General features: G+C 33.8%; 1 protein-coding gene across 1 annotated transcript in view; it reads left to right on the top strand.

Annotated features, from left to right (window-relative positions):
- Positions 1–2,759: 2,759 nt before the first annotated feature.
- The window catches only part of LOC148305188 (uncharacterized), a 59,370-nt gene continuing 37,365 nt past the window's right edge, over positions 2,760–24,764 (top strand). The window contains exons 1-2 of the mRNA XM_088267103.1: positions 2,760–3,060; positions 14,163–15,427. Coding sequence (XP_088123229.1) covers positions 15,183–15,427 — 245 coding nt within the window. The 5' untranslated portion in view covers positions 2,760–3,060; positions 14,163–15,182. The remainder of the gene's footprint in view (positions 3,061–14,162; positions 15,428–24,764) is intronic.

Below are 24,764 nucleotides of genomic sequence, written 5' to 3'. Positions count from 1 at the left end.
TTCGGGTCGACCAAAAAAGGCATGTATTAAACATTTTGTGTAGTTTTAAGTGTGTAAATAGTGCTATCGTAGTGAAGGGTAGTATTGTTTGCATGCTGTGGCAGTGATTGTCCTGACGAAGAGACGGGTACGTCTCGAAACCGGTTAACATAAAAATCGTGAGTGGTAATATACTTGTTTTACTAGCATTTTTGTAAAAAAATTAATAAGTAAAAATGACTAACCAAAAAGTAAATACTTTAAATATTAATACTGTAATATTGAGAACACTTAATATGGTTTTAGATTCTATAGTATTTTATTAATGACAGTAAAAAGTCCGCCTCCACAGTGTAATGGTCAGCACCCTCGGCTACCGTACTGGAGGTCCCGAGGTCGATTCCGAGTGTGGGGATCAAATAAACATAAAAGATTTTTCACTCTGATATTTATTCAATATTACCCTGGACTGGTTGGTATCTGAAGCGGAGGACAGATCATCTTTCCTTCGTGTGTTAACGATAAGATAATACTGCATTTATATGATGCAGTGCCCTATGCACCACGCGGATGAGGGTCTGAAGAAGAAGAAGTTCAAAATGAATCCTTTTAAATATAATATGTAATTAAGTGCCAATATTTTCACTTGGTGCAAAAACCAGTGACCTATAAATGTGTAGCGATACCGGTTTCTACATGTACAAGTATATCGGATGAAGAGTCAACGCGACCGGAAGTTTCGTAGGAGGAATGCGCGAGAGAGATGGCGGCTTCTCTTACAACTTTCTTAAGACTCCAAAGAGATGGGTCAGAATATTACATCAGATTCTGATAAGGGTCACCAAACGGTCAATAAGAGATTTTAGAAGAAAAGTCACTGTGAGGTCGATCTAAAGATTGCCTTAATTTAGAAGTCAAGTTTTTTTTTTAAATATGTAACAAAAAAAGAAGAGAGAATGAATACATTTTCAAATGATAAAGAGGTCAGTTTTGGCTGCTTACATGTTTTTGCGCACAATGTTCGCCTTTTCCACATTCATACAAAAACCTTGTAATTTTTTAAGGTTTTAGAATTTAATAAACCCTGATGATGACAAGGTTCTTGTCGAAACCGGTAGGTTAAAGTGTACTTATAATAAAAAAAGTGGTTAAAACAAAGTTGTTTAATTTTTTACAGTTTAAAAAAATATAAACATAAAACAAAACTAACTAACTAACTAACCATCACGCCGCTTCCCCGCAGGGGTAGGCAGAGAGAATAGACCGCCACACCACTCTGTCCTTGCAAACATTCTTCGCCTCTTCCACGTTCATGCATCTCCTCATACATACCCGCCGATTGTTACGACTCCTAACCTGACCACTTTCAAGTATTTGGCATACCTGATCGTGCAATGTTTTTCTCGGTCTTCCTCTGGTTCTTTTCCCACTAACATTCGCCTTGTAAATTTGTTTTACCGTTCTTTCCTCACTCATTCGTTCTACATGTCCAAACCATCTCAACACACCTTTCTTAATTTTATCAATAATGCTTATCTCAGCTTTGCATTCCTTCCTTATTTCACTATTCGCACATCTATCATACATCGGTTTGTCGCACATTCTTCTGAGAAATCGCATTTCATAAACATAAAACATATTTTACTTAACCTTTTATTTAAAACTTCAGACTTGATAAGTTGTTCTTAAAATTAATTATATGTTGGATTTACAAAATATTCTAGATTTCTAACGTATTAAAGTAAAAGTATTTTGACATGTGCCTGTCTTGAGTTTCTATTTGCCAATCAAATCAGAGTTTGTTAGAGATGACAAGCTGTCGACATAGCTTTTTCAGTTCATAGCATTAATTGGCCGCTGCAGAACATAATAATAGTACATACATATTGCTGGTGAAACTGCCACAAGAGCTACCTTAGTAGATGAGGTTTTCATTAATTCATTTCAAACCCTTATCCGCACCCCAGTGATGCATAGGGCACTGCATCATATAAACGCAGTGTTTTCTTGATCGTTAACACATGAAAGAAAGGTGATCAGCTTCCGCTTCAGGTACCAGTCGAACCCAGGACCTCCAGAGCGGCAGCCAAGTGTACTGACGATTACACTACGGAGGGGGACGTTACTTTACTATTTGTAACCATATTAAATAATAATAATAAATATATTTTTATTTAGAGTTTAATTCTTAAAATTAATTATTTGTTGTATGTACAAAATATTCTAGATTTCTAACATATTAAAGTAAAATTACTCGTTACATATTATACTGAACGTAATTTTTTATCTGATATTACTTTGTTTTTGTATTGAAATTTTAATGAGTTTTTCAGAATCAGAATCAGAGGAAACCACAGGAAAACTTGACACCTGCAAGTATTTTGGATACTTGAAAGAGGTCCGGTCAGGAGTCGAATAATCGGCGGAGAAGAGGCAAGATTTTTTTTCAACGACAGGGTGGTGTTGCGTTCTATTCGCTCTGCATACCCCAGCAGGGAACTAGAGTGATGGTTAATTAGATAGTCAGCTTACCCGTTACTTAATTACTTAGGTTAGTAACTCATGATTAAGTAATCGGTGGTAAAGTCTACATAACGGTTCCATCCGTCGGAATCGAACCGCGAGCCTTGACATTAGCCGTGACTCGACGCAGCCACCTGCCTCTGGGGTCAAGCGGCTCGGGGATCTTCGGCGAAGCTCGGCAAAGTCCGGAAGAAAGTTCTCCGCAGGTGTGCGCGAACTCCTTGGAAGCCTACTCGTCCAGTACTCTCCCAGCCGGCTCGAGAGAGGCCATCGCGGCCGCCGATCCGAGACTCTCCATAGACTCTCCATAAAAATCGTAAAAAACACGCCGTAAAACACTTCGGGCAGCCAAAACCGCAAAATAACCCGGCAATTTGTGTTTTCAGTGGTCTGTGTAATTGTTTGGACAGTCCGACGTGAGATTGTCGACTTTTATCGACATTTCCGAGTGATTGGTTGTGAAATTTCGGCACTTTTCTCGCGAAATTACTATTTTATTGTGCAGTTTTTTTAAGTGCAGTAGTAATTGGATTTATTTACCTGTCAAAAGGTTTTCTCGTAAGTATTTCGTCATTAAAAAACATTATTATGATAATAATCTAAGTATCTTTGAACAATTGTTCATGAATGAAAAACTATATATAAATATATATATATATATATATATATATACAATATATATATATATATATATATATATATATATATATATATATATATATATATATATATATATATATATACATTTATATATATATATATATATATATATATATATATATAAATATATATATGTATATATATATATATATATATATATATATATATATATATATATATATATATATATATATATATATATATATATATATATATATATATATATATATATATATATATTTATATATATATATAAATATATATATATATATATATATATATATATATATATATATATATATATATATATATATATATATATATATATATATATATATATATATATATACATATATGCACGATAGTTGGAAGGATGAAATAAGAGAAAAATGTATAAGTAAAATAAATATATAAATACATTTAGAAGTTAGTTAAATAACTCTATAGATAGTTTAAAACTAACTAACTAACTAACTAACTAACTAACCATCACGCCGCTTCTCCGAAGGGGTAGGCAGAGAGAATAGAATGCCACACCACTCTGTCTTTGCAAACATTCTTCTCCTCTTCCACGTTCATGCATCTCCTCATACATACCCGCCAATTATTACGACTCCTAACCTGACCACATTCAAGTATTTGGCATACCAAAAACGTGCCATGTTTTTCTGCTCTTTTTTCCAATTACATTTGCCTCATAAATTTGTTTTACCTTTCTTTCCTCACTCATTCGTTCTAGATGTCCAAACCATCTCAACAAACCTTTTTTATTTTATCGATAGTTTATAGCTACTGTGCAACAAAAAATTGTTGTTGTTGATATTTAAGTAATGTTGTTTTTATACACAACGGACATGGAGCATACATTCATACAACTCTTAAGAAAGTTGTGATTTGGTTGTTCAATCAAGGTGAATGTTGCTTAATCATAAAGTGATCTCCCAAACTAGCCAAAGATAGATCACACATTATAACGCACATAGAACTAAAAGATGTAAAACATAAAATCCCATCAAATAAAACCTAATACCGCATACTTCTATTGGTCAAAAGAACTTTGATTACTATGCAATGAAGTTTTACAAACTGCTTCCACTATCTATAAAGTCATTTAAAATAGAAACTAAATATAAAATAGGTATTCATTAATGGATAATGGAAGTGGGTAGATATGAAATAGGTCGCTTTATTCGGCCATGTCATATTTGATTGCATGTCTTAAACAAGCTTTTTTCATAGAATTTTTATAATGAAAATGTGCCCTACGCGCGGGAAAACTTAGTGTTGGCAAATTATCATAATTTGTAAGTATGTAAGTGAAACATGGAGTTGGCAAAAGAAGGATGAAAGTAGACTGAATGCAGTCGAAATGAGATCTCTCAGAAGAATGTGCGACAAAACGATGTATGATAGATGTGCGAATAGTGAAATAAGGAAGGAATGCAAAGCTGAGATAAGCATTATCGATAAAATTAAGAAAGGTGTGTTGAGATGGTTTGGACATGTGGAACGAATGAGTGAGGAAAGAACGGTAAAACAAATTTATGAGGCGAATGTTAGCGGGAAAAGAAGCAGAGGAAGACCGAGAAAAACATGGCACGATCAGGTATGCCAAATACTTGAAAGTGGTCAGGTTAGGAGTCGTAACAATCGGCGGGTATGTATGAGGAGATGCATGAACGTGGAAGAGGCGAAGAATGTTTGCAAGGACAGAGTGGTGTGGCGCTCTATTCTCTCTGCCTACCCCTGCGGGGAAGCGGCGTGATGGTTAGTTAGTTAGTAAATGATGAAATAAAATGCCGGACAATTTATAACACCTACATAATCTAGGCAATAAAAAGTGCTGAAATTCGAACGCTTATGTGGTCAGCTGGAGTGTCCTTTGGAGACAAAATAAAGAGTTCACGCATTCGTGAAAGCCTATGTGTAACATACATCAATAATAAGGTCAAGGAAAGGTAATTACGATGGTATGGGCACATAGGACGCAGAGAACCTGATCATATTGTAAACCAGGCAATCGCCATGGATCTTCCTTGAATAACATCTTGAAGAAATCCAAAGAATTCATTAATGCTGCAGAAACTAAAAATTTTAAGGCATGGCCAAGGTGGCGTTATCCATGACAAAAGGTCCTACAACTTGAGGACGAGGAATGCTAACTCCAACGGCGCTTAAAGACGATAAGTTAGGATGGATCTAGGAAGAAGTGTATGGTATGATGAAAAAAAAATAGATGGTATGGGCACATATCGCTCACTCCTTTCAACAACGTCTAATATCAAAAAACCTTATTTTTCAGGAGATCGTTTTTAAAGTTTAAGAATATAATAAAATGTTTTAAAAGTAAATACTAAGCCACTTATTGAACTTTTTAACGTACAACAGGTCTTTTAAGGTAAACCCTGAATGTTTTTTTTCATTTTAAAAATATTGAGTTAATTTTTAAAAATTAATTAAACAGTACATTTTCTTCAAAATGCAAAAACAACACTTTCTGCCCTGTAGCGGGTAAATATTAAGTTTAAAATATGCCGCTTTTGCTGAGATACAGTACATTTTATGGACATTCCAAAAACATGCACAACTGAAAATTTACGATTTTTGATATATGACGTTGTTGAAAGGAGCGAGCGGTATGTAGGATACAAAGAACCTGATCATATTGTGAACCAGGTGATCTTCCTCAAATATCATCTTGAGGAGAAAACATGCAAGGCATGGCCTATGTGACGTTGTCCATTATAGAAAGACCTACAGCCTGAGGACGAGAAAAGCTAGAGCTAGGAAAAAGAAGTGTATGACGTAATAAAAAATTCAATTAAAAAAAACGTTGTTCAATACATAAAAATACCATTCTAAATAATGAACGAAGATTTGTTTAATGTCTTTCTACAGTCGATATAAGAAAAATAAATCATATTTGATGTGCAAATATTGACACCGTTTTCTAATAGGCGTAGAGCTGTTAAGAATCTCCCATACACCTGTTCAGATAAAAGATGATGGTAGTACATATGTAAATGAGGCTGTAATCTGATAATTTCTCCTGCTAGACTGTACGTCTGATGGCCAACCAGGTGTGTTCTCGTGTCGCGAGGTAATTACTGCAGTAATGGCAATTAGCGATGCTGTGCAAGAACAGAATGAAGCGGAAACATAGAAACCGAGGAAGAAAGAAAGAAATGTGTCGGATGACTTAGAAATTTGGAGCGGAAAATGTATTTTATGCATTTAATGGACACCAAGAAGACTAAGCACCCACCAAAAAATTCAGTAATAAAAATATTCTTCATAGTATGCAGAAAAAGACTGAAAATTATGATTGGCTTTTTGCTGACATCAAAATCATTTTGAATCTCTAAGAACTAAAGAGAACGCCGTTAATATGCAATCCATTAGACAAATGTGTGAAAAAATTATGATTACACTATGGAAAATAAAGTAGTATTTTACAACATTTTGAGTGTGTCCAAATACTTGTTCACAAAATCTGGATTATCTCCAATTACAGGAGTTATTTTCATATTATTTTTTGACATCTCATCAAAGATGAAGAAGAATATGGAAGTCTGGGCATTTACGGGGCTTACGACCGTCATAGGCTGGTTTAAGTGATCACTTTACACACGTGTAACATTCACCAATTCTACCCATTATTGACAACCACACTACTCAAATTCTTGGAAGTTTCTTTATATATGAACCAATTTAGAAACCTTGTTCATGAATCACTAGAACTTCACTAGAGTTTCTGCTTAATAAAAAGCTTCTTTACATCTCACCAATAGATGTCTCTAGTGAAGTTCTAGTGATTCATGAACAAGGTTTCTAAATTGGTTCATATATAAAGAAACTTCCAAGAATTTGAGTAGTGTGGTTGTCAATAATGGGTAGAATTGGTGAATGTTACACGTGTGTAAAGTGATCACTTAAACCAGCCTATGACGGTCGTAAGCCCCGTAAATGCCCAGACTTCCATATTCTTCTTCATCTTTGATGAGATGTCAAAAAATAATAAGTAGTATTTTGATTACAGTCCAGTAATCACAATACTATTCATATGTAGTATGCAGAAAAATAATAATAATCGAAATTAACTTTTGCTAACATCGAAATCACTTTAAATCACGAGGAGTTGAAGAGAACGCCGTTGAAATGCGATCTCTTAGATAAATGTGAGAAAAAATAGATGATAAAATTATGGAAAACTATAATTTGAACACTCTCCTTATCATTTGTCGTTCACATTATGTAATACCACTAAAAAGTTATATTCTTCTTCGAACCCTTCCAAAAATCCACACTCTATGGTGCATAGGGCACTGCATCGTATTGACGCAGTGTTATCTTGATCGTAAATCTGATGGTGTTAAAAGTCTGCGTAATCGGAGGGCATGCATGAACAGATGTATGGGTGCGAAGGAGGCGAGGAGTGTTATGTTTGTCGGGATAGAAGAGTGTGGCGTTCCATCCCTTCTGCCTACCTCTGTGGGGAAACGGCGTGATGGTAGTAGTAGCAGTGGTAGTAGAACAAAATGATCCATAAGTCGCAATTTATCCAGTTATTCGGACAATATTGAGTCAAAGAATTGGTAATTTTTCGGGCGTTTTGTTCCGGCCGATGGCTCGATCTGTCCCGAGATGGTTGTGTTCGATCAGCCGAGAGATACGAGTAAGTTGATTGCACACTTGTCCCGAAACTACAGCCGGTTTGGTGTAACTGTATACCGAAAATAATTATTTGCAACAAGATGTCTGTACCGTAAAACCTTTATAACGTAGGTATAAACCAGAGTTCCCCAAACTTTTTTGTGTCGTAGACCCCTTGCCATGTTTTTCCGTGTTGGGTAGACCCCCTACTTACCTGATATTGATTTCCTGTAAATTTCTAACTGTAGTGACGTTTAGTGTTAAAAACATAAAGTAAAAACACATGTTAATTTATACATTAATTAATTGAATTTAAATTAAAACTACTCAAAATAAAATTTTGTATCTGTTATGTAAAATATACGTAACATAAAATAAACATCAAATAAACTATAAATAAAATGACATAAGCAATAAGTCAATATTTTTAGTGAGAAGGATGAACCTGATGCTTTAATAATAAATTATCAACATTTGGCGTCAATTTTGTAAGGGTTAATCTTAAATCTCCTCGGCTAATGGTGTCCAGTCTGTTTCTTTTTTTCGTTAGGAGATTGGTAACAGCGCTGAACCCCCTTTCCACTAGGTATGACGATGGAAAGGAAATTAAAAATTTCCTCGCTTTATTTCATAATACGGGATAAGCAACGATTATGTTGTATTATCAGTGTATGTGTTGAGATCCACTATCGTGGACCCCCATTTTCATTTCATGGACCCCCAATTTTTTTTTTCGCTGACGTAGACCCCTTGCAGGTTGTCATAGACCCCTAGGGGTCGATATAGACCACTTTGAGAATCACTGGTATAAACGCTTCTTTCATGGTAGGTATACCAAGAATCAAAGAGGACATGAGGAAAAACTATGATATTTTGTTATACCGTTGCAAATTCGCCTATAAAACATTAACCTAACTATTTTTTGACATCTCATCTAAGATGAAGAAGAATATGGAAATCTGGGCATTTACGGGGCTGACGACCGTCATAGGCAGGTTTAATTGATCACTTTATACACGTGTAACATTCACCAATTCTACCCATTATTGACAACCATACTACTCAAATTCTTGTAAGATCTATAAATATGAACCAATTTTGAAACATTGTTCTTGAATCACTAGAACTTTACTACAGACATCTATTGGTGAGATGAAAAGAAGCTTTTTATTGAGCAGAAAATCTTTTATTAGTATGTGAGGTCCGAATCGTTGATTGTAATCACACATATGAGAAACGCCAGAAAATACCATTTTCATTTTTATTATTTAACCTCTTTTTTGACAAGATAATTTATTTACAACATTTTGAGTGTATTCAAATACTTGTTCACAAAATCTGGATATCCTCCAATTACAGAAGTTATTTTCATATTATTTTTTGACATTTCAACTTTTAAAAGATGTCAAAAAAATAATATGAAAGTAACTACTGTTATTGGAGAAAATTAAGATTTTGTGAACAAGTATTTGGACACACTCAAAATGTTGTAAATTAATCTAACTAACTAAATCATTAACCATCACGCAGCTTCCCCCCAGGTGTGGGGGCAGAAATAATAGAACTCCACACCAATCAGTCTTTGCAAATATTATTCGCAGATTTGCAGATTATTCCGACTCTTGACGTCACCACTTTAAATTTGGATGTCCTCATCAAACAGTCACATTTCCAATATTGCACAAAAAAACCTTTAAATGCAAATTTGTTTTGTTTACTGTGTTCTATCGAAATCTTTATAAAAGTTGCGATAAAACGTGACCAATCCTGTGTTTAACCAATATGAAATCATCAAATCGCAGCTAACGTAACATTTTTACAAGCTAGAATTCCTGAGGAGCTCAAAGCTCAATGTTCTCTGGCTAGCTAGTGAGTTGGCGGCAGTAGCTCTTGAGCTTTTGACAAAGGTGGACCTATGCTAGTACCGTGAGCATTGCCAGGTGGTTTTTTTAATGTTTTGAGCAAATAAATCTAATTTATTTTAATTTTTTACTTCGTTTATAATTAATTAGGGGATAAGCTATGAATTTCCGTATTATTCCGATTTAAAATCGCTAATTTTTGACTGTGTAGAGACTACCCAACACCGGATTTATTTTAGCTAACTAAAAAACTAACTAACTAACCATCACGCCGCTTCCCCGCAGAGGTAGGCAGAGAGAATAGAGCGCCACACCACTCTGTCCTTGCAAACATTCTTCGCCTCTTCCAAGTTCATGCATCTCCTCATACATACCCGCCGATTGTTACGACTCCTAACCTGACCACTTTCAAGTATTTGGCATACCTGATAGTGCCATGTTTTTCTCGGTCTTCCTCTGCTTCTTTTCCCGCTAACATTCGCCTCATAAATTTGTTTTACCGTTCTTTCCTCACTCATTCGTTCTACATGTCCAAACCATCTCAACACACCTTTCTTAATTTTATCGATAATGCTTATCTCAGCTTTGCATTCCTTCCTTATTACACTATTCGTACATCTATCATACATCGTTTTGTCACACATTCTTCTGAGAGATAGCATTTCGACTGCATTCAGTCTACTTTCATCCTTCTTTTGCCAACTCCATGTTTCACTTCCATACATTAGAGTTGGAACCAGGACTCCGTTGTGCACTGCCAGTTTAGCTTCCGCTGATAGGTTTTTAGCACCGGAAAATAAAGGTTAAATATGTATGAGAATACCACGATCCAATGCCCCTCAAATTGTTATAATTGATGTACATTATAATATCATAGATACATGATAAATATGTCCAATTATAAATGTTAACGAAAACAAACCTTGTAATAATTAATACTATTACATTTTAGCTTCTTCGTCAAATTTACGATGCGAGACGGCCTTCAATGTGATACACATCTTATCTTGAAGGTTTACGATAGAATATTTTTGGTACAAAATATATTTTTCTGGAATTTTATTAAGATAACTAATAAAACTGGAAATAGAAGGCATACGACGGTATTCAGTAACCTTGCGACGAAAAGTCTAGTCAAAAAAGGAATCCTCAAAGGATTAAATATATATTTCATCTGCCTGCATAGTGCAACGGTCAGCGCGCTCGGCTACCGTTCTGGAGGTCCCGGGATCGATTCCCAGGGGGGGGTCAAATAAATTAAAGTGATTTTTCACTCTAATATTTATTCAATATTACCCTGGACTGGTACCTGAAGCGGAGGGCTGATCACCATGTCTATATGATGCAGTGCCCTATGCACCACTGGGGTGCGGATAAGGGTTTGAAGAAGAAATATATATATTCTTCTTCCTGGCTCCATTCCTTCTTTTTAGATAGTTGGGGTCAGCTCTCCTACTCCTCAGGTTGTAGGTCCTTCTGTCATGGGTAACGTCACCTAGTTTCAATGATTAATGAAAACACTTCGTTTTTTACCACTTGTGTTTTATTATAGCTACATGTTTCAGAAGTTAAACTTCCATCATTCAGGTCTGTATAATAACATACCACTAAGTTAATGCCGAAACAATAAATAAAATGTCACCTAGTTTATTGTAACTGCAGACAGTTGGTAGAATTCTATATTGAATTGTTGGGTAATATATCCAAAATGAAACACGGTTTGTTGGATTGAATTCTTTATTTATTTTAAATAAATAAATGTAGAATTCAATCCAACGAACCGTGTTTTATTTTAGATATATTACCCAACAACGTCACCTAGGCCATTCCTTGATTTCTTATTTTATTTCTGCAGCATCCATGAATTCTTTGGTCTTCTTCTTTATGACTTTAGAGGAAGATCCATGGCGATTGCCTGGTTTGGTTTGGCAAAATATGGTTTGGTTCTTTGCATCCTATGTGTCCATACCATTTCAATTGCTTTTCCTCTACCTTACTATCGATGCGTCCACGAATGCGTGCATTCTTTATTTATGATATATTATAGATATGCTTGCTTAGTATCTATTTTGTGTATTACGTTGTCTGCGTAAAACTTAGATTTTCAAAAATCATATTTGGTATGCTGTTAGTCATTTTTTTGGTGTAATATATGCACGTCTTGATCATGATATGATTAAAGTAGGAGTATAAAGATTTTCATGAAATGAGAGCAATATTAAAAACCTCTTATCACAACCTGTTTTGAAAAACCGTAAACTTAAATGGCTTCAGTGAATTTTTATCATATTTTGCACATCCAAGAATTAATGTATGCAAAATAACAAAAATACAGTTACCGAATAAAATTTGGGACTAATAAAAATTCCTCGAAATTTATTATATACAAGTATAATGCGCTTCTCTTTGTAATTTTATCTGGTTCTGTAGTGTAGATGTTAGGCTGTTTTGCTGCCATGATGGTCTCGATTCCTAAGATAATTTGATTCTTATAATAGGTGTCTCACCTTAAGCTAAAATATATATAATTTTAAACGATGTCTGAGCATTCCAAGGCTTACGACCTGGCATTGTTCGATTCCCAGGGGGGTCAAAATAATAATTATTTAATATTACCCTGGACTGGTGCCTGAAGCGAAGAGCTTGTCACTCTTCCTTTATTCATAACTTAATGAAGAATTTATGGTTGGTATAATGAAGCTCCGTTTTGTGAGAAATCGCCTCAAGGGCGCTTTACAATTTACTTTTTTTTACATGACGATCAAGATAACACTGTTTCTTTAAGAAGCACAGTATCCTATGCATCATTGGGGACGAATTAGGGTTAGAATAAGAAAAAATAACGATAAAGCGCTTATAGCTTGCCATTGTCTGGTTTAAGTAAAACATTCACTCATGATTGGCAACCACATTATCAAAATTTCAAAAGTTGTATTGTATTGTTGATTCAATTGGAAAGACCAACTGCATGTTACTTCGTCGACGACACCGATGGTTGAAATTTTAAGCTCTTTTTACTTTCAGAAAACTTACAATGATTAAAGAAAATACTTGTTTTTTACCACTTGAGTTTTATTAAAGACTACATGTTTCAGAAGTTAAACTTCCATCATTCAGGTCTGTATAGTAACTAAAATATAAAATATAAAATTGTTCTATAAATAAGGAGAGGGGAAAGTTAGGGGGAGGGGGTTATTCAAGGGGCGGTGTTTGAAAACAAAGGAAAAATGGAAAGCAAAGGTGAAGAATTTTGAAACAATATATTATTTAATAAATTATTATTAGAATTTAGGTTTTTTTGGATTTCTAAATTTTCAAGATAATTCATAATTTGGCCTTTATATGGAACAAGGTGTAATAATTTTAATTTACTTTGACTGCTGAAACATGTAGTCTATAATAAAACTCAAGTGGTAAAAAACAAGTGTTTTCTTTAATCATTGTAACATGTCTTACCACAAAGTTAATGCCGAAACAATAAATAAAATTTCAGAAAACTTCATTAAATATTTGGTATTTCCCAAATTATTAAATTAACTAGTAGTCACCTAAAAATATTATTTTATAATATATTTCTTAATCCTGTATTTACCGATTATTTTTCATTCACGGTATTTTGAGTGTGTTCAAATTATTGTTTAAAAAATTTGGATTTGCTCCACTTCTTGAAAATAAGTTATTCACTTTTTTACACCGTATTATAAAACTTTCAACAAATATATACTTAGTATCGTAAAAAAAGGAAAATTATCTTCGTAAAAAAATCCTTTCTGATTACCAAACCAATAAACAACATTTTGGGTTTCATTTTGAGCCTCAAAATGTTGTAAATAAATTATCTGGTCAAATTATAAGCTTAAATAATAAAAATGAAAATGGTATTCTCTGGCGTTTCTCATGTGTGTGATTATAATCCAGGATTTGGACCTCACATACTAATATAAGAGTTTCTGCTTAATAAAAAGCTTCTTTACATCTCACCAAAAGATGTCTCTAGTGAAGTTCTAGTGATTCAAGAACAAGGTTTCTAAATTGGTTCATATATAAAAGACCTTCCAAGAATTTGAGTAGTGTGGTTGTCAATAATGGGTAGAATTGGTGAATGTTACACGTGTGTAAAGTGATCACTTAAACCAGCCGATGACGGTCGTCAGCCCCGTAAATGCCCAGACTTCCATATTCTTCTTCATCTTTGATGAGATGTCAAAAAATAATACAAACCAATAAAATTTTCCAGAACCATAGTGATTTACTTTTTTGTTTTAAATAGAAAATACGAGCCAATTATTTGTGCTTGAAAACTATTATTATCTGAATCAGCATAACATTATAACCAACTCGACTTAATTTTGATGATTTTTATAAATCTGTATTTCTCTACAAATATGTATAATTTACGATTATCCATGTCATTATGACTGCAAAGAGATATTTATTACTTTAGAAAAATGTATAATTCACTCTCCCGTTTCTATTTTTTTGCAGCATCTTCAGAACGCTCTCTCGCAGATGTGAAATCTCTCCTAGCCAAGACAAATAACACACATGTGTGTATTTTCAAACAGTTTTCCCGAATCGAAAGTGAGTTTTTGTGCAAGTTCAACACCACTCCGAGGTGCTACGACATTCATAACAGTCGAGTGAATAAGTCGCCAGTAAAAAAAGTGAAAACGGCTCAGCCAATTGATGTTTTAAGTAATCATACGTCTGTGCGGGAAGTGCTCAAAGTAATGTCAAGTGAAAAGCAAAACTACAAGTGGTCAACACTTGACTTGATTCAATAAAGACACCATCAGAAAGGGAAAACTAAACTAAACGCCCTGAAAACTAAAATCAATAGGTTGAGAAATCTCGAACATAATTAAAAGTGATGGATAAAAATTTGATCTAATATTGCTTGGTGTTAATATGGACCAAAAACTAATCTTAAATAACAGCTAACAGCAAAATCTTTTCATTAATATCTGAATTTTGATTCATGGACTGTTTTTTAATTGCGTCATAAAATACAACATTTTGAGTTTGTCCAAATACTTTTTCACAAATCTGGATTATTTCCAATTATAGGAGTATTTTTCATATTATTATTTGACAAAAAATAATACATTTTAATATGTTTAAGCCATGTAAACCTTACAGGCTCAAACGACAAAGATAAGAATACAGTTAATTTAACTTTTATTAATTTAATAAATAAATAATAAAGTGTGAGAGAAGAACTAATAATATATAAATAATTAGATGCTCAATCTTATTTTGTGCTTCATTTATAAGATGTGAAAAAATTAAATGACTTTTTTAACACACAAAAGTGACCATAATAGATGTAATCAATGCAAAAATTTAAACAATTTCATCCGAACCAAAAGTGTTGACGTTTGACCAAAAACTGTATCGTGGATTTTCCATCGTGTCATATTGATGGGACATTATAAGGATAGTCTGATAAGACAAATAAAGGTATCAGACAGTTAGATGGACCATTGATCAAAGCTGAACTCCACAATGAACGAGAGCAGAGAGAGAATACGACGCGAGAGAGAAAGGGAAAGGAACACGTATACATCACCACGCCAGGCTCTACGAAGAGTCCTGCTGCTGTCTGAGGGTAGGCAGTTCAGGGAGGCTGCCACCCTTCTGTCAAGGCTCGGAGCTGGCGTTCTTCAAGGGGTTGCTTCAGAACTGCCGATAGACCTACTGGCAGAAGCTCTACCTCATTCTGCACATTTACTGGAGACCCTCTACAATAGGTGAGATTTATTTCAAATATAATTTGTAACCTAAGGAATGTGCTGGTGACAAATTGGTGACAACAACATACCCACAGAGTCTACCAAGTGAACTCTAGAAATGTCTCTCCTCAAAACTGGTCAGTCGCTTAAATCTACCAAGTAATACTTTAATAAAACGCTTGTACCCCGCAGATCAACAATGTTTACCATATTATTTTTTGACATCTCATCAAAGATAAAGAAGAATATGGAAGTCTGGGCATTAACGGGGCTGACGACCGTCATCGGCTGGTTTAAGTGATCACTTTACACACGTGTAACATTCACCAATTCTACCCATTATTGACAACCACACTACTCAAATTCTTGGAAGTTCTTTATATATGAACCCTTGTTATGAAACCTTGTTCTTGAATCACTAGAACTTCACTAGAGACATCTATTGGTGAGATGTAAAGAAGCTTTTTACTAAGCAGAAACTCTTATATTAGTATGTGAAGTCCAAATCCTGGATTATAATCACACACATGAGAAACGCCAGAAAATACCATTTTCATTTTTATTATTTAAGCCCAGACTTCCATATTCTTCTTCATCTTTGATGAGATGTCAAAAAATAATATGAAAATAACTCCTGTAATTGGAGATAATCCAGATTTTGTGAACAAGTATTTGGACACACTAAAAAGGTTGTAAATGTTTACCATTTTTTCTTACCCTTAACCGCATCAAATGGTGCATAGGGCGCTGTATTGCATACATTCAGTGTAACATTGATCGTTAATCATATGAAGGCAAGATGATCAAACCTGCGCCATGCGCTTAAGGTACTATTCCAGGATAATATTCAATATATTTAAGAATAACAAAATCACTTATTTTTATTTTGAGGTGGTAAAAATATTTAAAGTGCATTAATCATTATAACCATGTTTTATGATCAAGTATTACTCATAGCGTTAAATTGTAATGTGTTCATCAATATGTAGATGCCGTAGAAGGCCAAATATTATAAAATTTAGTACGGATGTGCGCGTAGATAACCGCGCTATTAAATTTTACCCAAAATATGGCATTGATTCATTTTGAAAAATCGAACCTGGCAAAAAACCAATTACGTCCATTACAATGTCTAACAAGGTTATATGTTTTTAATTAATGTTTTACTTAGTAAATACCACTATTTCTTAAAATCTACTGTGACACGTGTTTCGATGCATTCCGCATCATTTTCAAACACCGTATGTGAACCTAATTCTAAATTTTAGAGTTGGGTCCTTGGATGATGCGGAATGCATCGAAACACGTGTCACAGTAGATTTTAAGAAATAGTGGTATTTACTAAGTAAAACATTAATTAAAAATGGATAGATTTTACCACAAAGTGACTACCGAATCAATTAATGAAAAAAGGTTATATGTTCTAATACATGGCTGGTCAACCCAAATTGCACCCCGGGCCGTATCGATGATCTAAAAGTTTCCCAAGGGCCGCATCTGTATGCGTCTGTACAGTAAAAAAAATTAACAAAATTTAATTGCTACGAATTTCATACTTATTAATTGTTTTAAGTATTATAAATAATTTGAATGCAGAAGGTACAATCAGGGTTCTTGTGAAAAAAAAAACATTACTACGACCAGATGTGAGAAGAAAACACTCCCGACAATTATTCATGATCTCTACTTCTTCCTAGCTCCATCCCAACTTATCGTCTTTATAGGCTGTTGAGGTCAGCTCTCCTCGTCCTCAGGTTGTAGGCCCTTCTATCATGGACAACGCCACCTAGGCCATTCCTTAGAATCATATTTCTGCAGCATCCATGAATTCTTTCATCTTTCTTTAGATCCATGGCGATTGCCTGGTTCACAATATGATCAAGTTCTCTGCGTCCTATGTGCCCATACCATCTCAATTGCCTTTCTTCTACCTTACTATTGATGTCAGTTACAGCTAGGCCTCTACGAATGCGTGAACTCTTTATTTTGTCTCTAAGGGACACTCCAGCTGACCATCTAAGCATTCGCATTTCAGCTATTTCTAGTTGCCTAGAGTAAGCGTTGTACATTTTCCAAATTTGTTAAAAAAATGGAAACTCTCAAAAAATTTTTGAATGAATCTATTTTATTTATAATTTGTTTATACAAATACCGCTATTGAATCGGATTATTCAGACTTAAGCGTTAATGATCTTATTCAACACAAAAACCCAAAAATGTGGCTAATTAAGAAAGTTTTCTGCTGACAATTTGAAAAAGATATTAAATTTAAGTAAAACTTTGCCTCGGGGAAAACGATAATTATATTCTGGTATTTTTCTACACCGTGTTCCAAACGTTTCGTACTGTTCTTACATTTATAGAAATATTGAGAATAATCCGTGATCCGACATAATATCGATAATTTATTAATAACTTGTACCCTGTTACTCGTTACTTTGGCTCAGTCTGACCTATTTAAAAAAAAAACGGCGAATTTATTTAAGAATCTACGAAACCACAATGCAATCGAAAACATTGAAAATGGTGAGTGAAAACATCTGTCAAGAAGTCAATATCTAATCAATACATAGAATACAATTTTTTTTTAATAAATGGGCATAAAATTTTTTATACAAAAATAAAACTGGTCTTTGTGGAGATAATTTTAAATTATTAGAAATAAGTAAAGCAATTAATAAAAATCTACCCATAATAATTAATAATTCATTAAATTTGTCATCTAGTCCGTTTTTGAAAATATTCCCATTGTGATTCCTCGATTGTCCGCCTCCGTAGTATAATGGTCAGCACGCTCTGCTACCGTTTTGGAGGTCCCTGGTTCGATTCCTGGGGGGGGGGTCCAATAAATATTTGTGATTTTTTCAATATAACCCTGGACTGGTACCTGAACCGGATTGCTGATCACATTTCCTTCATGTGTTAATGATCAAGATAAGAGTTAAATAAATTTAAATGATTTTTTCACTCTAATATTTAATGCAAAATGTAAAGGAGAGGCCTGGAGGCCTATAATATCGAGTTTTTTTTTAATTTAATAAATAAATAAAATGGATAGCTAGTTTAAGAACAGCCTGTAGTGACACAATGGCCGGATGAAGTTGGGTGTGATGATGTGAAAATGAAATCTTTTTACCGTTAGCGGTCAAATTGTTGGATAACCGGTCCGCTCACCAAACCCAGTGCATTCTTGTATCTTGTAACATATTGTTTACGGCGAGCACATATTTATGCATTCCCGAAACCTTATGGCCCAACATAAATCATATATCATGTACATATATGAAATACAATGTACCATTTCGAAAATTGATCATATATGATTTAGTTTTGAAACATTGTACTTGAATCATTAGATTTTTTACTAGAGACATCTATTAGTGAGATGAAGAAGCCTTTTTATTGAGCACAAAACTCTTTAATCTGTATGTGAAGTCCGAATCCTGGATTATAAACACATAAATGAGAAACGCCATATATTATCCTTTTCATTTTATTATTTCGGCTTATAATTTGACCAGATAATTTATTTACAACACTTTGAGTGTGTCCAAATACTTGTTCACCAATCTGGATATAATATGAAAAATAACTCAGTATTATCACAAAGGATTGTGTAAGACTCGTTTTGTGTTTATAACAATCAATATTTTAATTCATCATTTTCCTTAGCAAAATTTGCCTTCGTAAAAACGTTGTTTTTGTAAGTTGATAATGAATGATGTCACAGAAACGAATCCACACTATTACTATAACAGCTCTATAAAGCAGATACATAAGGGGATACGCCCCATAACGTAAAATTTGATGACGTAAAGCGGTATTCAATTTACTTTTTATTAAAATTTCTAAAGTTTAAACCTTGACATCTCCCTTATTTCTGTATAGATTTCATTAAGAATATTACCGATAGTCGTGTGATTTTTCATTTAAATTTATTAGCCAATAATAACACCTCACGAAAATGATCCATAGGAGATAATCCAGATTGGTGAACAAGTATTTGGACATACTCAAAATGTTGTAAATAAATTAAGAATTTTCTGTTTTCTGTTTCTGAAGTTGCGGAAGGCGACTGGGTTTTGAATGGTCATAATAACTCGAAAACCTTCCATTAAACAGTGGGCGGGATATTTTTAGGTTATTTTACCGATAAATCCATCTCTGCATGGGATTGACGACTCGGAATTATTTTCCATTTTATTATCCCATGTTTTATTGGGTGTCATATCATAAGTCAAAAATCTTCATTTCTTTATTTTTATTACTGCCACACCTGCTAATGCACCGTGTGCTTAATTTGAATCATCATTATTTATTGATAATTTAATATGAAGACATAATTCTCACAAATTTGAAGATACAAACTAGAAGTTAACCTACATGACGGCTGTCCAAACTCAAAACACAGTAAGGGACATTTTTTTAGTACGTTTTATTTTGCATTTTTGGACCAAGTAGATTCTACTTAGTCCAAAAATGCAAAATAAAACGTACTACAAAAAAAATGTCCCTTACTGTGTTTTGAGTTTGGACAGCCGATGACTGTGTGTAGGTACAATTATAATTTTTACTTATTTCTAAAACATGTACGCCTTAATGCATTTTTAACAAAACCTTTTTCAATGGTGCATAGGGCACTGCATACACACATAAATAATACACTATGATGAATATTATATCACTACTTATATGATTAATAACATAAATTACAAAGTAGGTAAAAACACTCTTGTTAAATTAGTAGAAGAATCTCGCTTCGGAATACCCCTTCAGATACATGGAACAGATCAATATCCGTCGTGTTATTGTTCAGCATGGCGGTAGGTCTTCCTACAGGCATGTGTAAAGTGTTCACTTAAACCAGCCTATGACGGTCGTAAGTCCTGTAAATGCCCAGACTTCCATATTCTTCTTCATCTTTGATGAGATGTCAAAAAATAATATAAATTTCAATTGCGATTAATGTTACCTGGGTTTAAAAAAAATTAATTTACGGGCTATCGACTATGCCGCCTTAATGCCAAATCAATAAAAAATATGACTCTTATATTGTTTGGTTTTCTGACTCCAAAAATAAAATAAATAAAAATATCTCCATAATAAAATATCTAGGTGTAATAATAGATCAACACTCGAAATACCATAGTCACATTAATGAACTAGTAAAATAAATAAGAAAATGCATATATGTATTCATTAGAATTCGAAACATACTAACCATCGACAACCTAAAAAGAGTTTACTATGCTATCGTCCACTCACTACTACAGTATGGCATTATTGCATGGGGAGGCTCATACAACAACATACTGAACTCTGTGAAAACAGTACAGAAAACCATAATTAAAGTTATTTTTTAAAAAAAAAACATAAATCCAACAAAATTATTATTTAAAAAATTTTAAGGCCCAAATATAGAATCCATTTATAAAAAAAACCGCAACTATTTAAATTTAACAAAAAATATATCATCGAGATTCTCAAACGATTTTTCTTTTCCAAAATGCAACACCAAGCAATTTCAGCTAAACTTCAAATATTTGGCTATCAAACATTTCAATAAACTCCCTAAAGAAATAAAAAAAATACATGATATAAAAATACTTGAGAAAAAAATTAAAGCTCTATACATTTAAATCTTGAAAAAATATACAAAAAAACTATTATATCTTTTATTGTATAACATTAAACCACGAGTGTAAGTCCGAGTGGAGAGGCACATCGAATCGAAATATAAAAGTTCTCCATATGTATAAATGATTCAAATGTATTATGTTATAAATAAAAATGTAAATATATTAAATGAATAAAATAAATAAATAAATAAAAAAAATACAGTGAATGAAAAATCATTGTTTCAATTCGTAACTGTGAAATATCTTCGATATTGCTTCCAGCTTCACCGTAATCAATGGAGCGCAGTTCGCTCTTTGTTGTCGTTCTTCTGACCGAAAAATCCCGGTTCGAACTCCACCGGAGGCGTTTCGGCAATAAATTAATCCGTCGCAAAATAGCTAACGGTACATTTACGTTATATGGTTCGCACACCCACTGCTAGATATTCAAACCACACTTAAAAGGACCTCACAGGCTTTAAAACGAGTCAATTATCAACAGTTAATAAAAGTAATGACGGATAATTTCATTCATGACTAACTGCTATGAAACTAACAAGCAGTCACGCCCCTTCACCGCAGGGGTAGGCAGAGAGAATAGAACGCCACACCACTCTGTCTTTGCAAACATTCTTCATCTTACATACCCGCCATTAGTTACGACTCCTAACCTGACCACTTTCAAGTATTTGGCACACCTGATTGTGCCATGTTTTTCTCGGTCTTTCTCCGCTCCTTTTTCCACTTACAGTCGTCTCATAAATTTGTTTTACCGTTCTTTCCTCACTCATTCGTTCTACATGTCCAAACCATCTCAACAAACCTTTCTTAACTTTATTGATAGTTTATAGCTACTGTATTTTTCGACTCCTGACTCCATTCTAGTATTTCAAATACTTGATGATGCCAAATTTTGCTTGGTTTTCCTCTCCATCTTTTACCAACTACATTCGCCTCATATATTTGTTTTACCGTTCTTTCCTCACTCATTCGTTCTACATGTCCAAACCATCTCAACACGCCTTTCTTTATTTTATCGATAGTACTTATCTCAGCTTTGCATTCCTACCTTATTTCACTATTCGCACATCTATCATACATCGTTTTGTCGCACATTTTTCTGAGAGATCGCATTTCAACTGCATTCAGTCCACTTTCATCCTTCTTTTGCCAACTCCTATGTTTCACTTCCATACATTAGAGTTGGAACCAGGACTCCGTTGTGCACTGCCAGTTTAGCTTCTTTCTATGTTTATGCATCTCTTTATACATACCCACCGATCATTCCGACTTTTGAAATACTTGATCATCCCAAATGTTCCTCGATCTTCCTCTGCTTCTATTACCAACCACATTCTCCTCATAAACTACCAGTCAAGGGTAATATTAAATATGGATATAAGTGAAAAATAACATTTATTTATTTTGACTCATCTGGAAATCGAACAACGCCAGGTCGTAAGCTCTGGGATGCTCATACTTTAATTTCCCTTCATATAAAAAAAACTATAGATGTTTCATATCATTTTCGGTCTTCCTCTGCTCCTCTTCTCAGCTTCATTCGCGTTTCATTCGTTCTCTCCTTAATGTCTTTGCAAACATTTTTCGCTTCTATTTTGTATATTAAAAGCATTGTTGACTATGTGGTATGGTAATATAACACTCTCCTTATCATTCATCGTTAGTTTTGTTTATTTCGGTTTCTCGTTCATTATCTCGGTCATTAAGTGGTATTACACAAAGTGAACGATGAATGATAAGGATAGTGTTATTATTCGCCTCTTCTATATTCATGCGACTCCTCATACATACCCGCCGATTATTCCGACTTCTGACCTGACCACGTTTAAATATTTGAAATACTCGATCATGTCAAGTCATCTTCAGTCATCCTCTGCTTCTATTTCAAGCACTTTCGCCTCATAAATGTTTTACAGTTGTTTCCTCACTCATTCGTTCATATGTGCAAACCATCTCAACACATCTTTCTTAATTTTATCGAAAATGCTTATCTCAATCTTGCATTCTTTCCTTATTTCACCATAAGAAAATCAATCATGCTTCATTTTGGCGCACATTCGTCTGAGAGATCGCATTTTTACTGCATTCAGTCGACTTTCATCCTTCTTTTGCCAACTCCATGCTTCACATCCGAACATTAGGGATGGTTGGGTGGATATAGTTGATCGGGCATGGTCAGGTTACGAGTTGGAATAATCAGCGGGTATGTTTGAGGAGACGCATGAATGTGGAAGAGGCGAGGAAAATTGCAAATATAGATTGGTATGTGGATCTGCCTCCCCCTGCGAAATGGCAAATTAGTATTTTGGTGACCCAGGCTTTACATTATATCCAGCTCTGGTAAGCAACAGGGTTCGGGTCCCATCGTATGGAAACCAGGTCTATATGGGTTATCCAATTAGCGATCGTGAAACGTCTCCTATATGAACAATATAATAAAAAACGGTAACCTAAGATTTTTTATTACATATCAAAAGGAATTTCATCTGTAGAATAATATTGGCCATAAATATTTTCGACGCCTTATTTTTTATTTTATTTTACTGTTTATGTTACCTATTGAGTCCCGTAAATCGATTTACAATACTTATGTATGCATTATTTATTAATATGAACACACTTCAAACATGACTGATAATAATACTAATAAAAATTCTAAATTTGGATATTTCAAATAGTATACCATTGTTGGGTAATATATCCAAAATTAAACACGGTTATTGGATTGAATTCTACTTTTTTTACATATGGTATATCGCTCACTACTTTCAAGAATGTCATAAATAAAAAATCTTGATTTTTCAGGAGAACGTTTTTAAAGTTTAAAAATATTATACAATGTGTTAAAAATAAATACTAAGCCACTTTTTGAACTTTTTACTGTGCAACAGATCTTTTTAGGTAAGACCTGAAGGTTTTTTCTCCATTTGAAAAAAATATTAAATATATTTAGAAAAAATAATTAAACAATACCTTTTCTTCAAAATACAAAAACAATACTTTCTGCCCTGTAGCGGGTAAATATTATGTTAAAAATATGCCTGTTTTTCTGGGATATAGTACATTTTCTAGGTAATCCGAAAACATGCACAGCTGAAAATTGACGATTTTTGATATATGACGTTGTTGAAAAGAGTGAGCGATTTATCGTTACAAGTCCCGTGGCATCAATTTCTTTGTTTTGTGGAAGTGTCTATTATATGAATGCAAATAATTTATACAAATGAAATATCACATAGTTATGAGAACCATTTTGAAGAATGGAATTTGACAATAATTCAGTGTGAAAATTCGTTTGGGATTCACTGTTACTTTGTATTTGGTCGTCCAATTATTTCTCTAAAAATATATTTTGACACCATACGGTAAAAAAGTAACGTATTTTAAAGCAGTTAGAATCAACATACAATATCTTTGAAATAACAGATGTAATAAATCTGAAAAATGTCTCTTGTTTGTAAAATATATGTACTAATGTGCAAAGGCAAATAGCCGCAAGTTAAAAACAGTACTTTTGAGCTTTTCTTAAAAATTTTAAAACTTAACCTGTCCGGGAGTATGGACGTAAATGAACGTCAGTGCGAATTTTCCATAAAGGAGTATCGACGTTAATGAACGTCGAAGTCCGTCTATCAGTTAGTATAATGTAACTTGTATAGCAATGACATTTCGCTCACTCCTTTTAAGAACGTTATATATCAAAAATCATCAATTTT

The sequence above is a fragment of the Brachycentrus maculatus genome, unplaced genomic scaffold (genome assembly GCF_059751285.1).
Source record: "Brachycentrus maculatus isolate JH-2025_06_01 unplaced genomic scaffold, ASM5975128v1 h1tg000282l, whole genome shotgun sequence".
In the NCBI taxonomy this organism is placed as follows: domain Eukaryota; kingdom Metazoa; phylum Arthropoda; class Insecta; order Trichoptera; family Brachycentridae; genus Brachycentrus; species Brachycentrus maculatus.
Note: the sequence above shows the minus strand (reverse complement) of the source record. Positions and strands in the feature narration are given on the sequence as shown.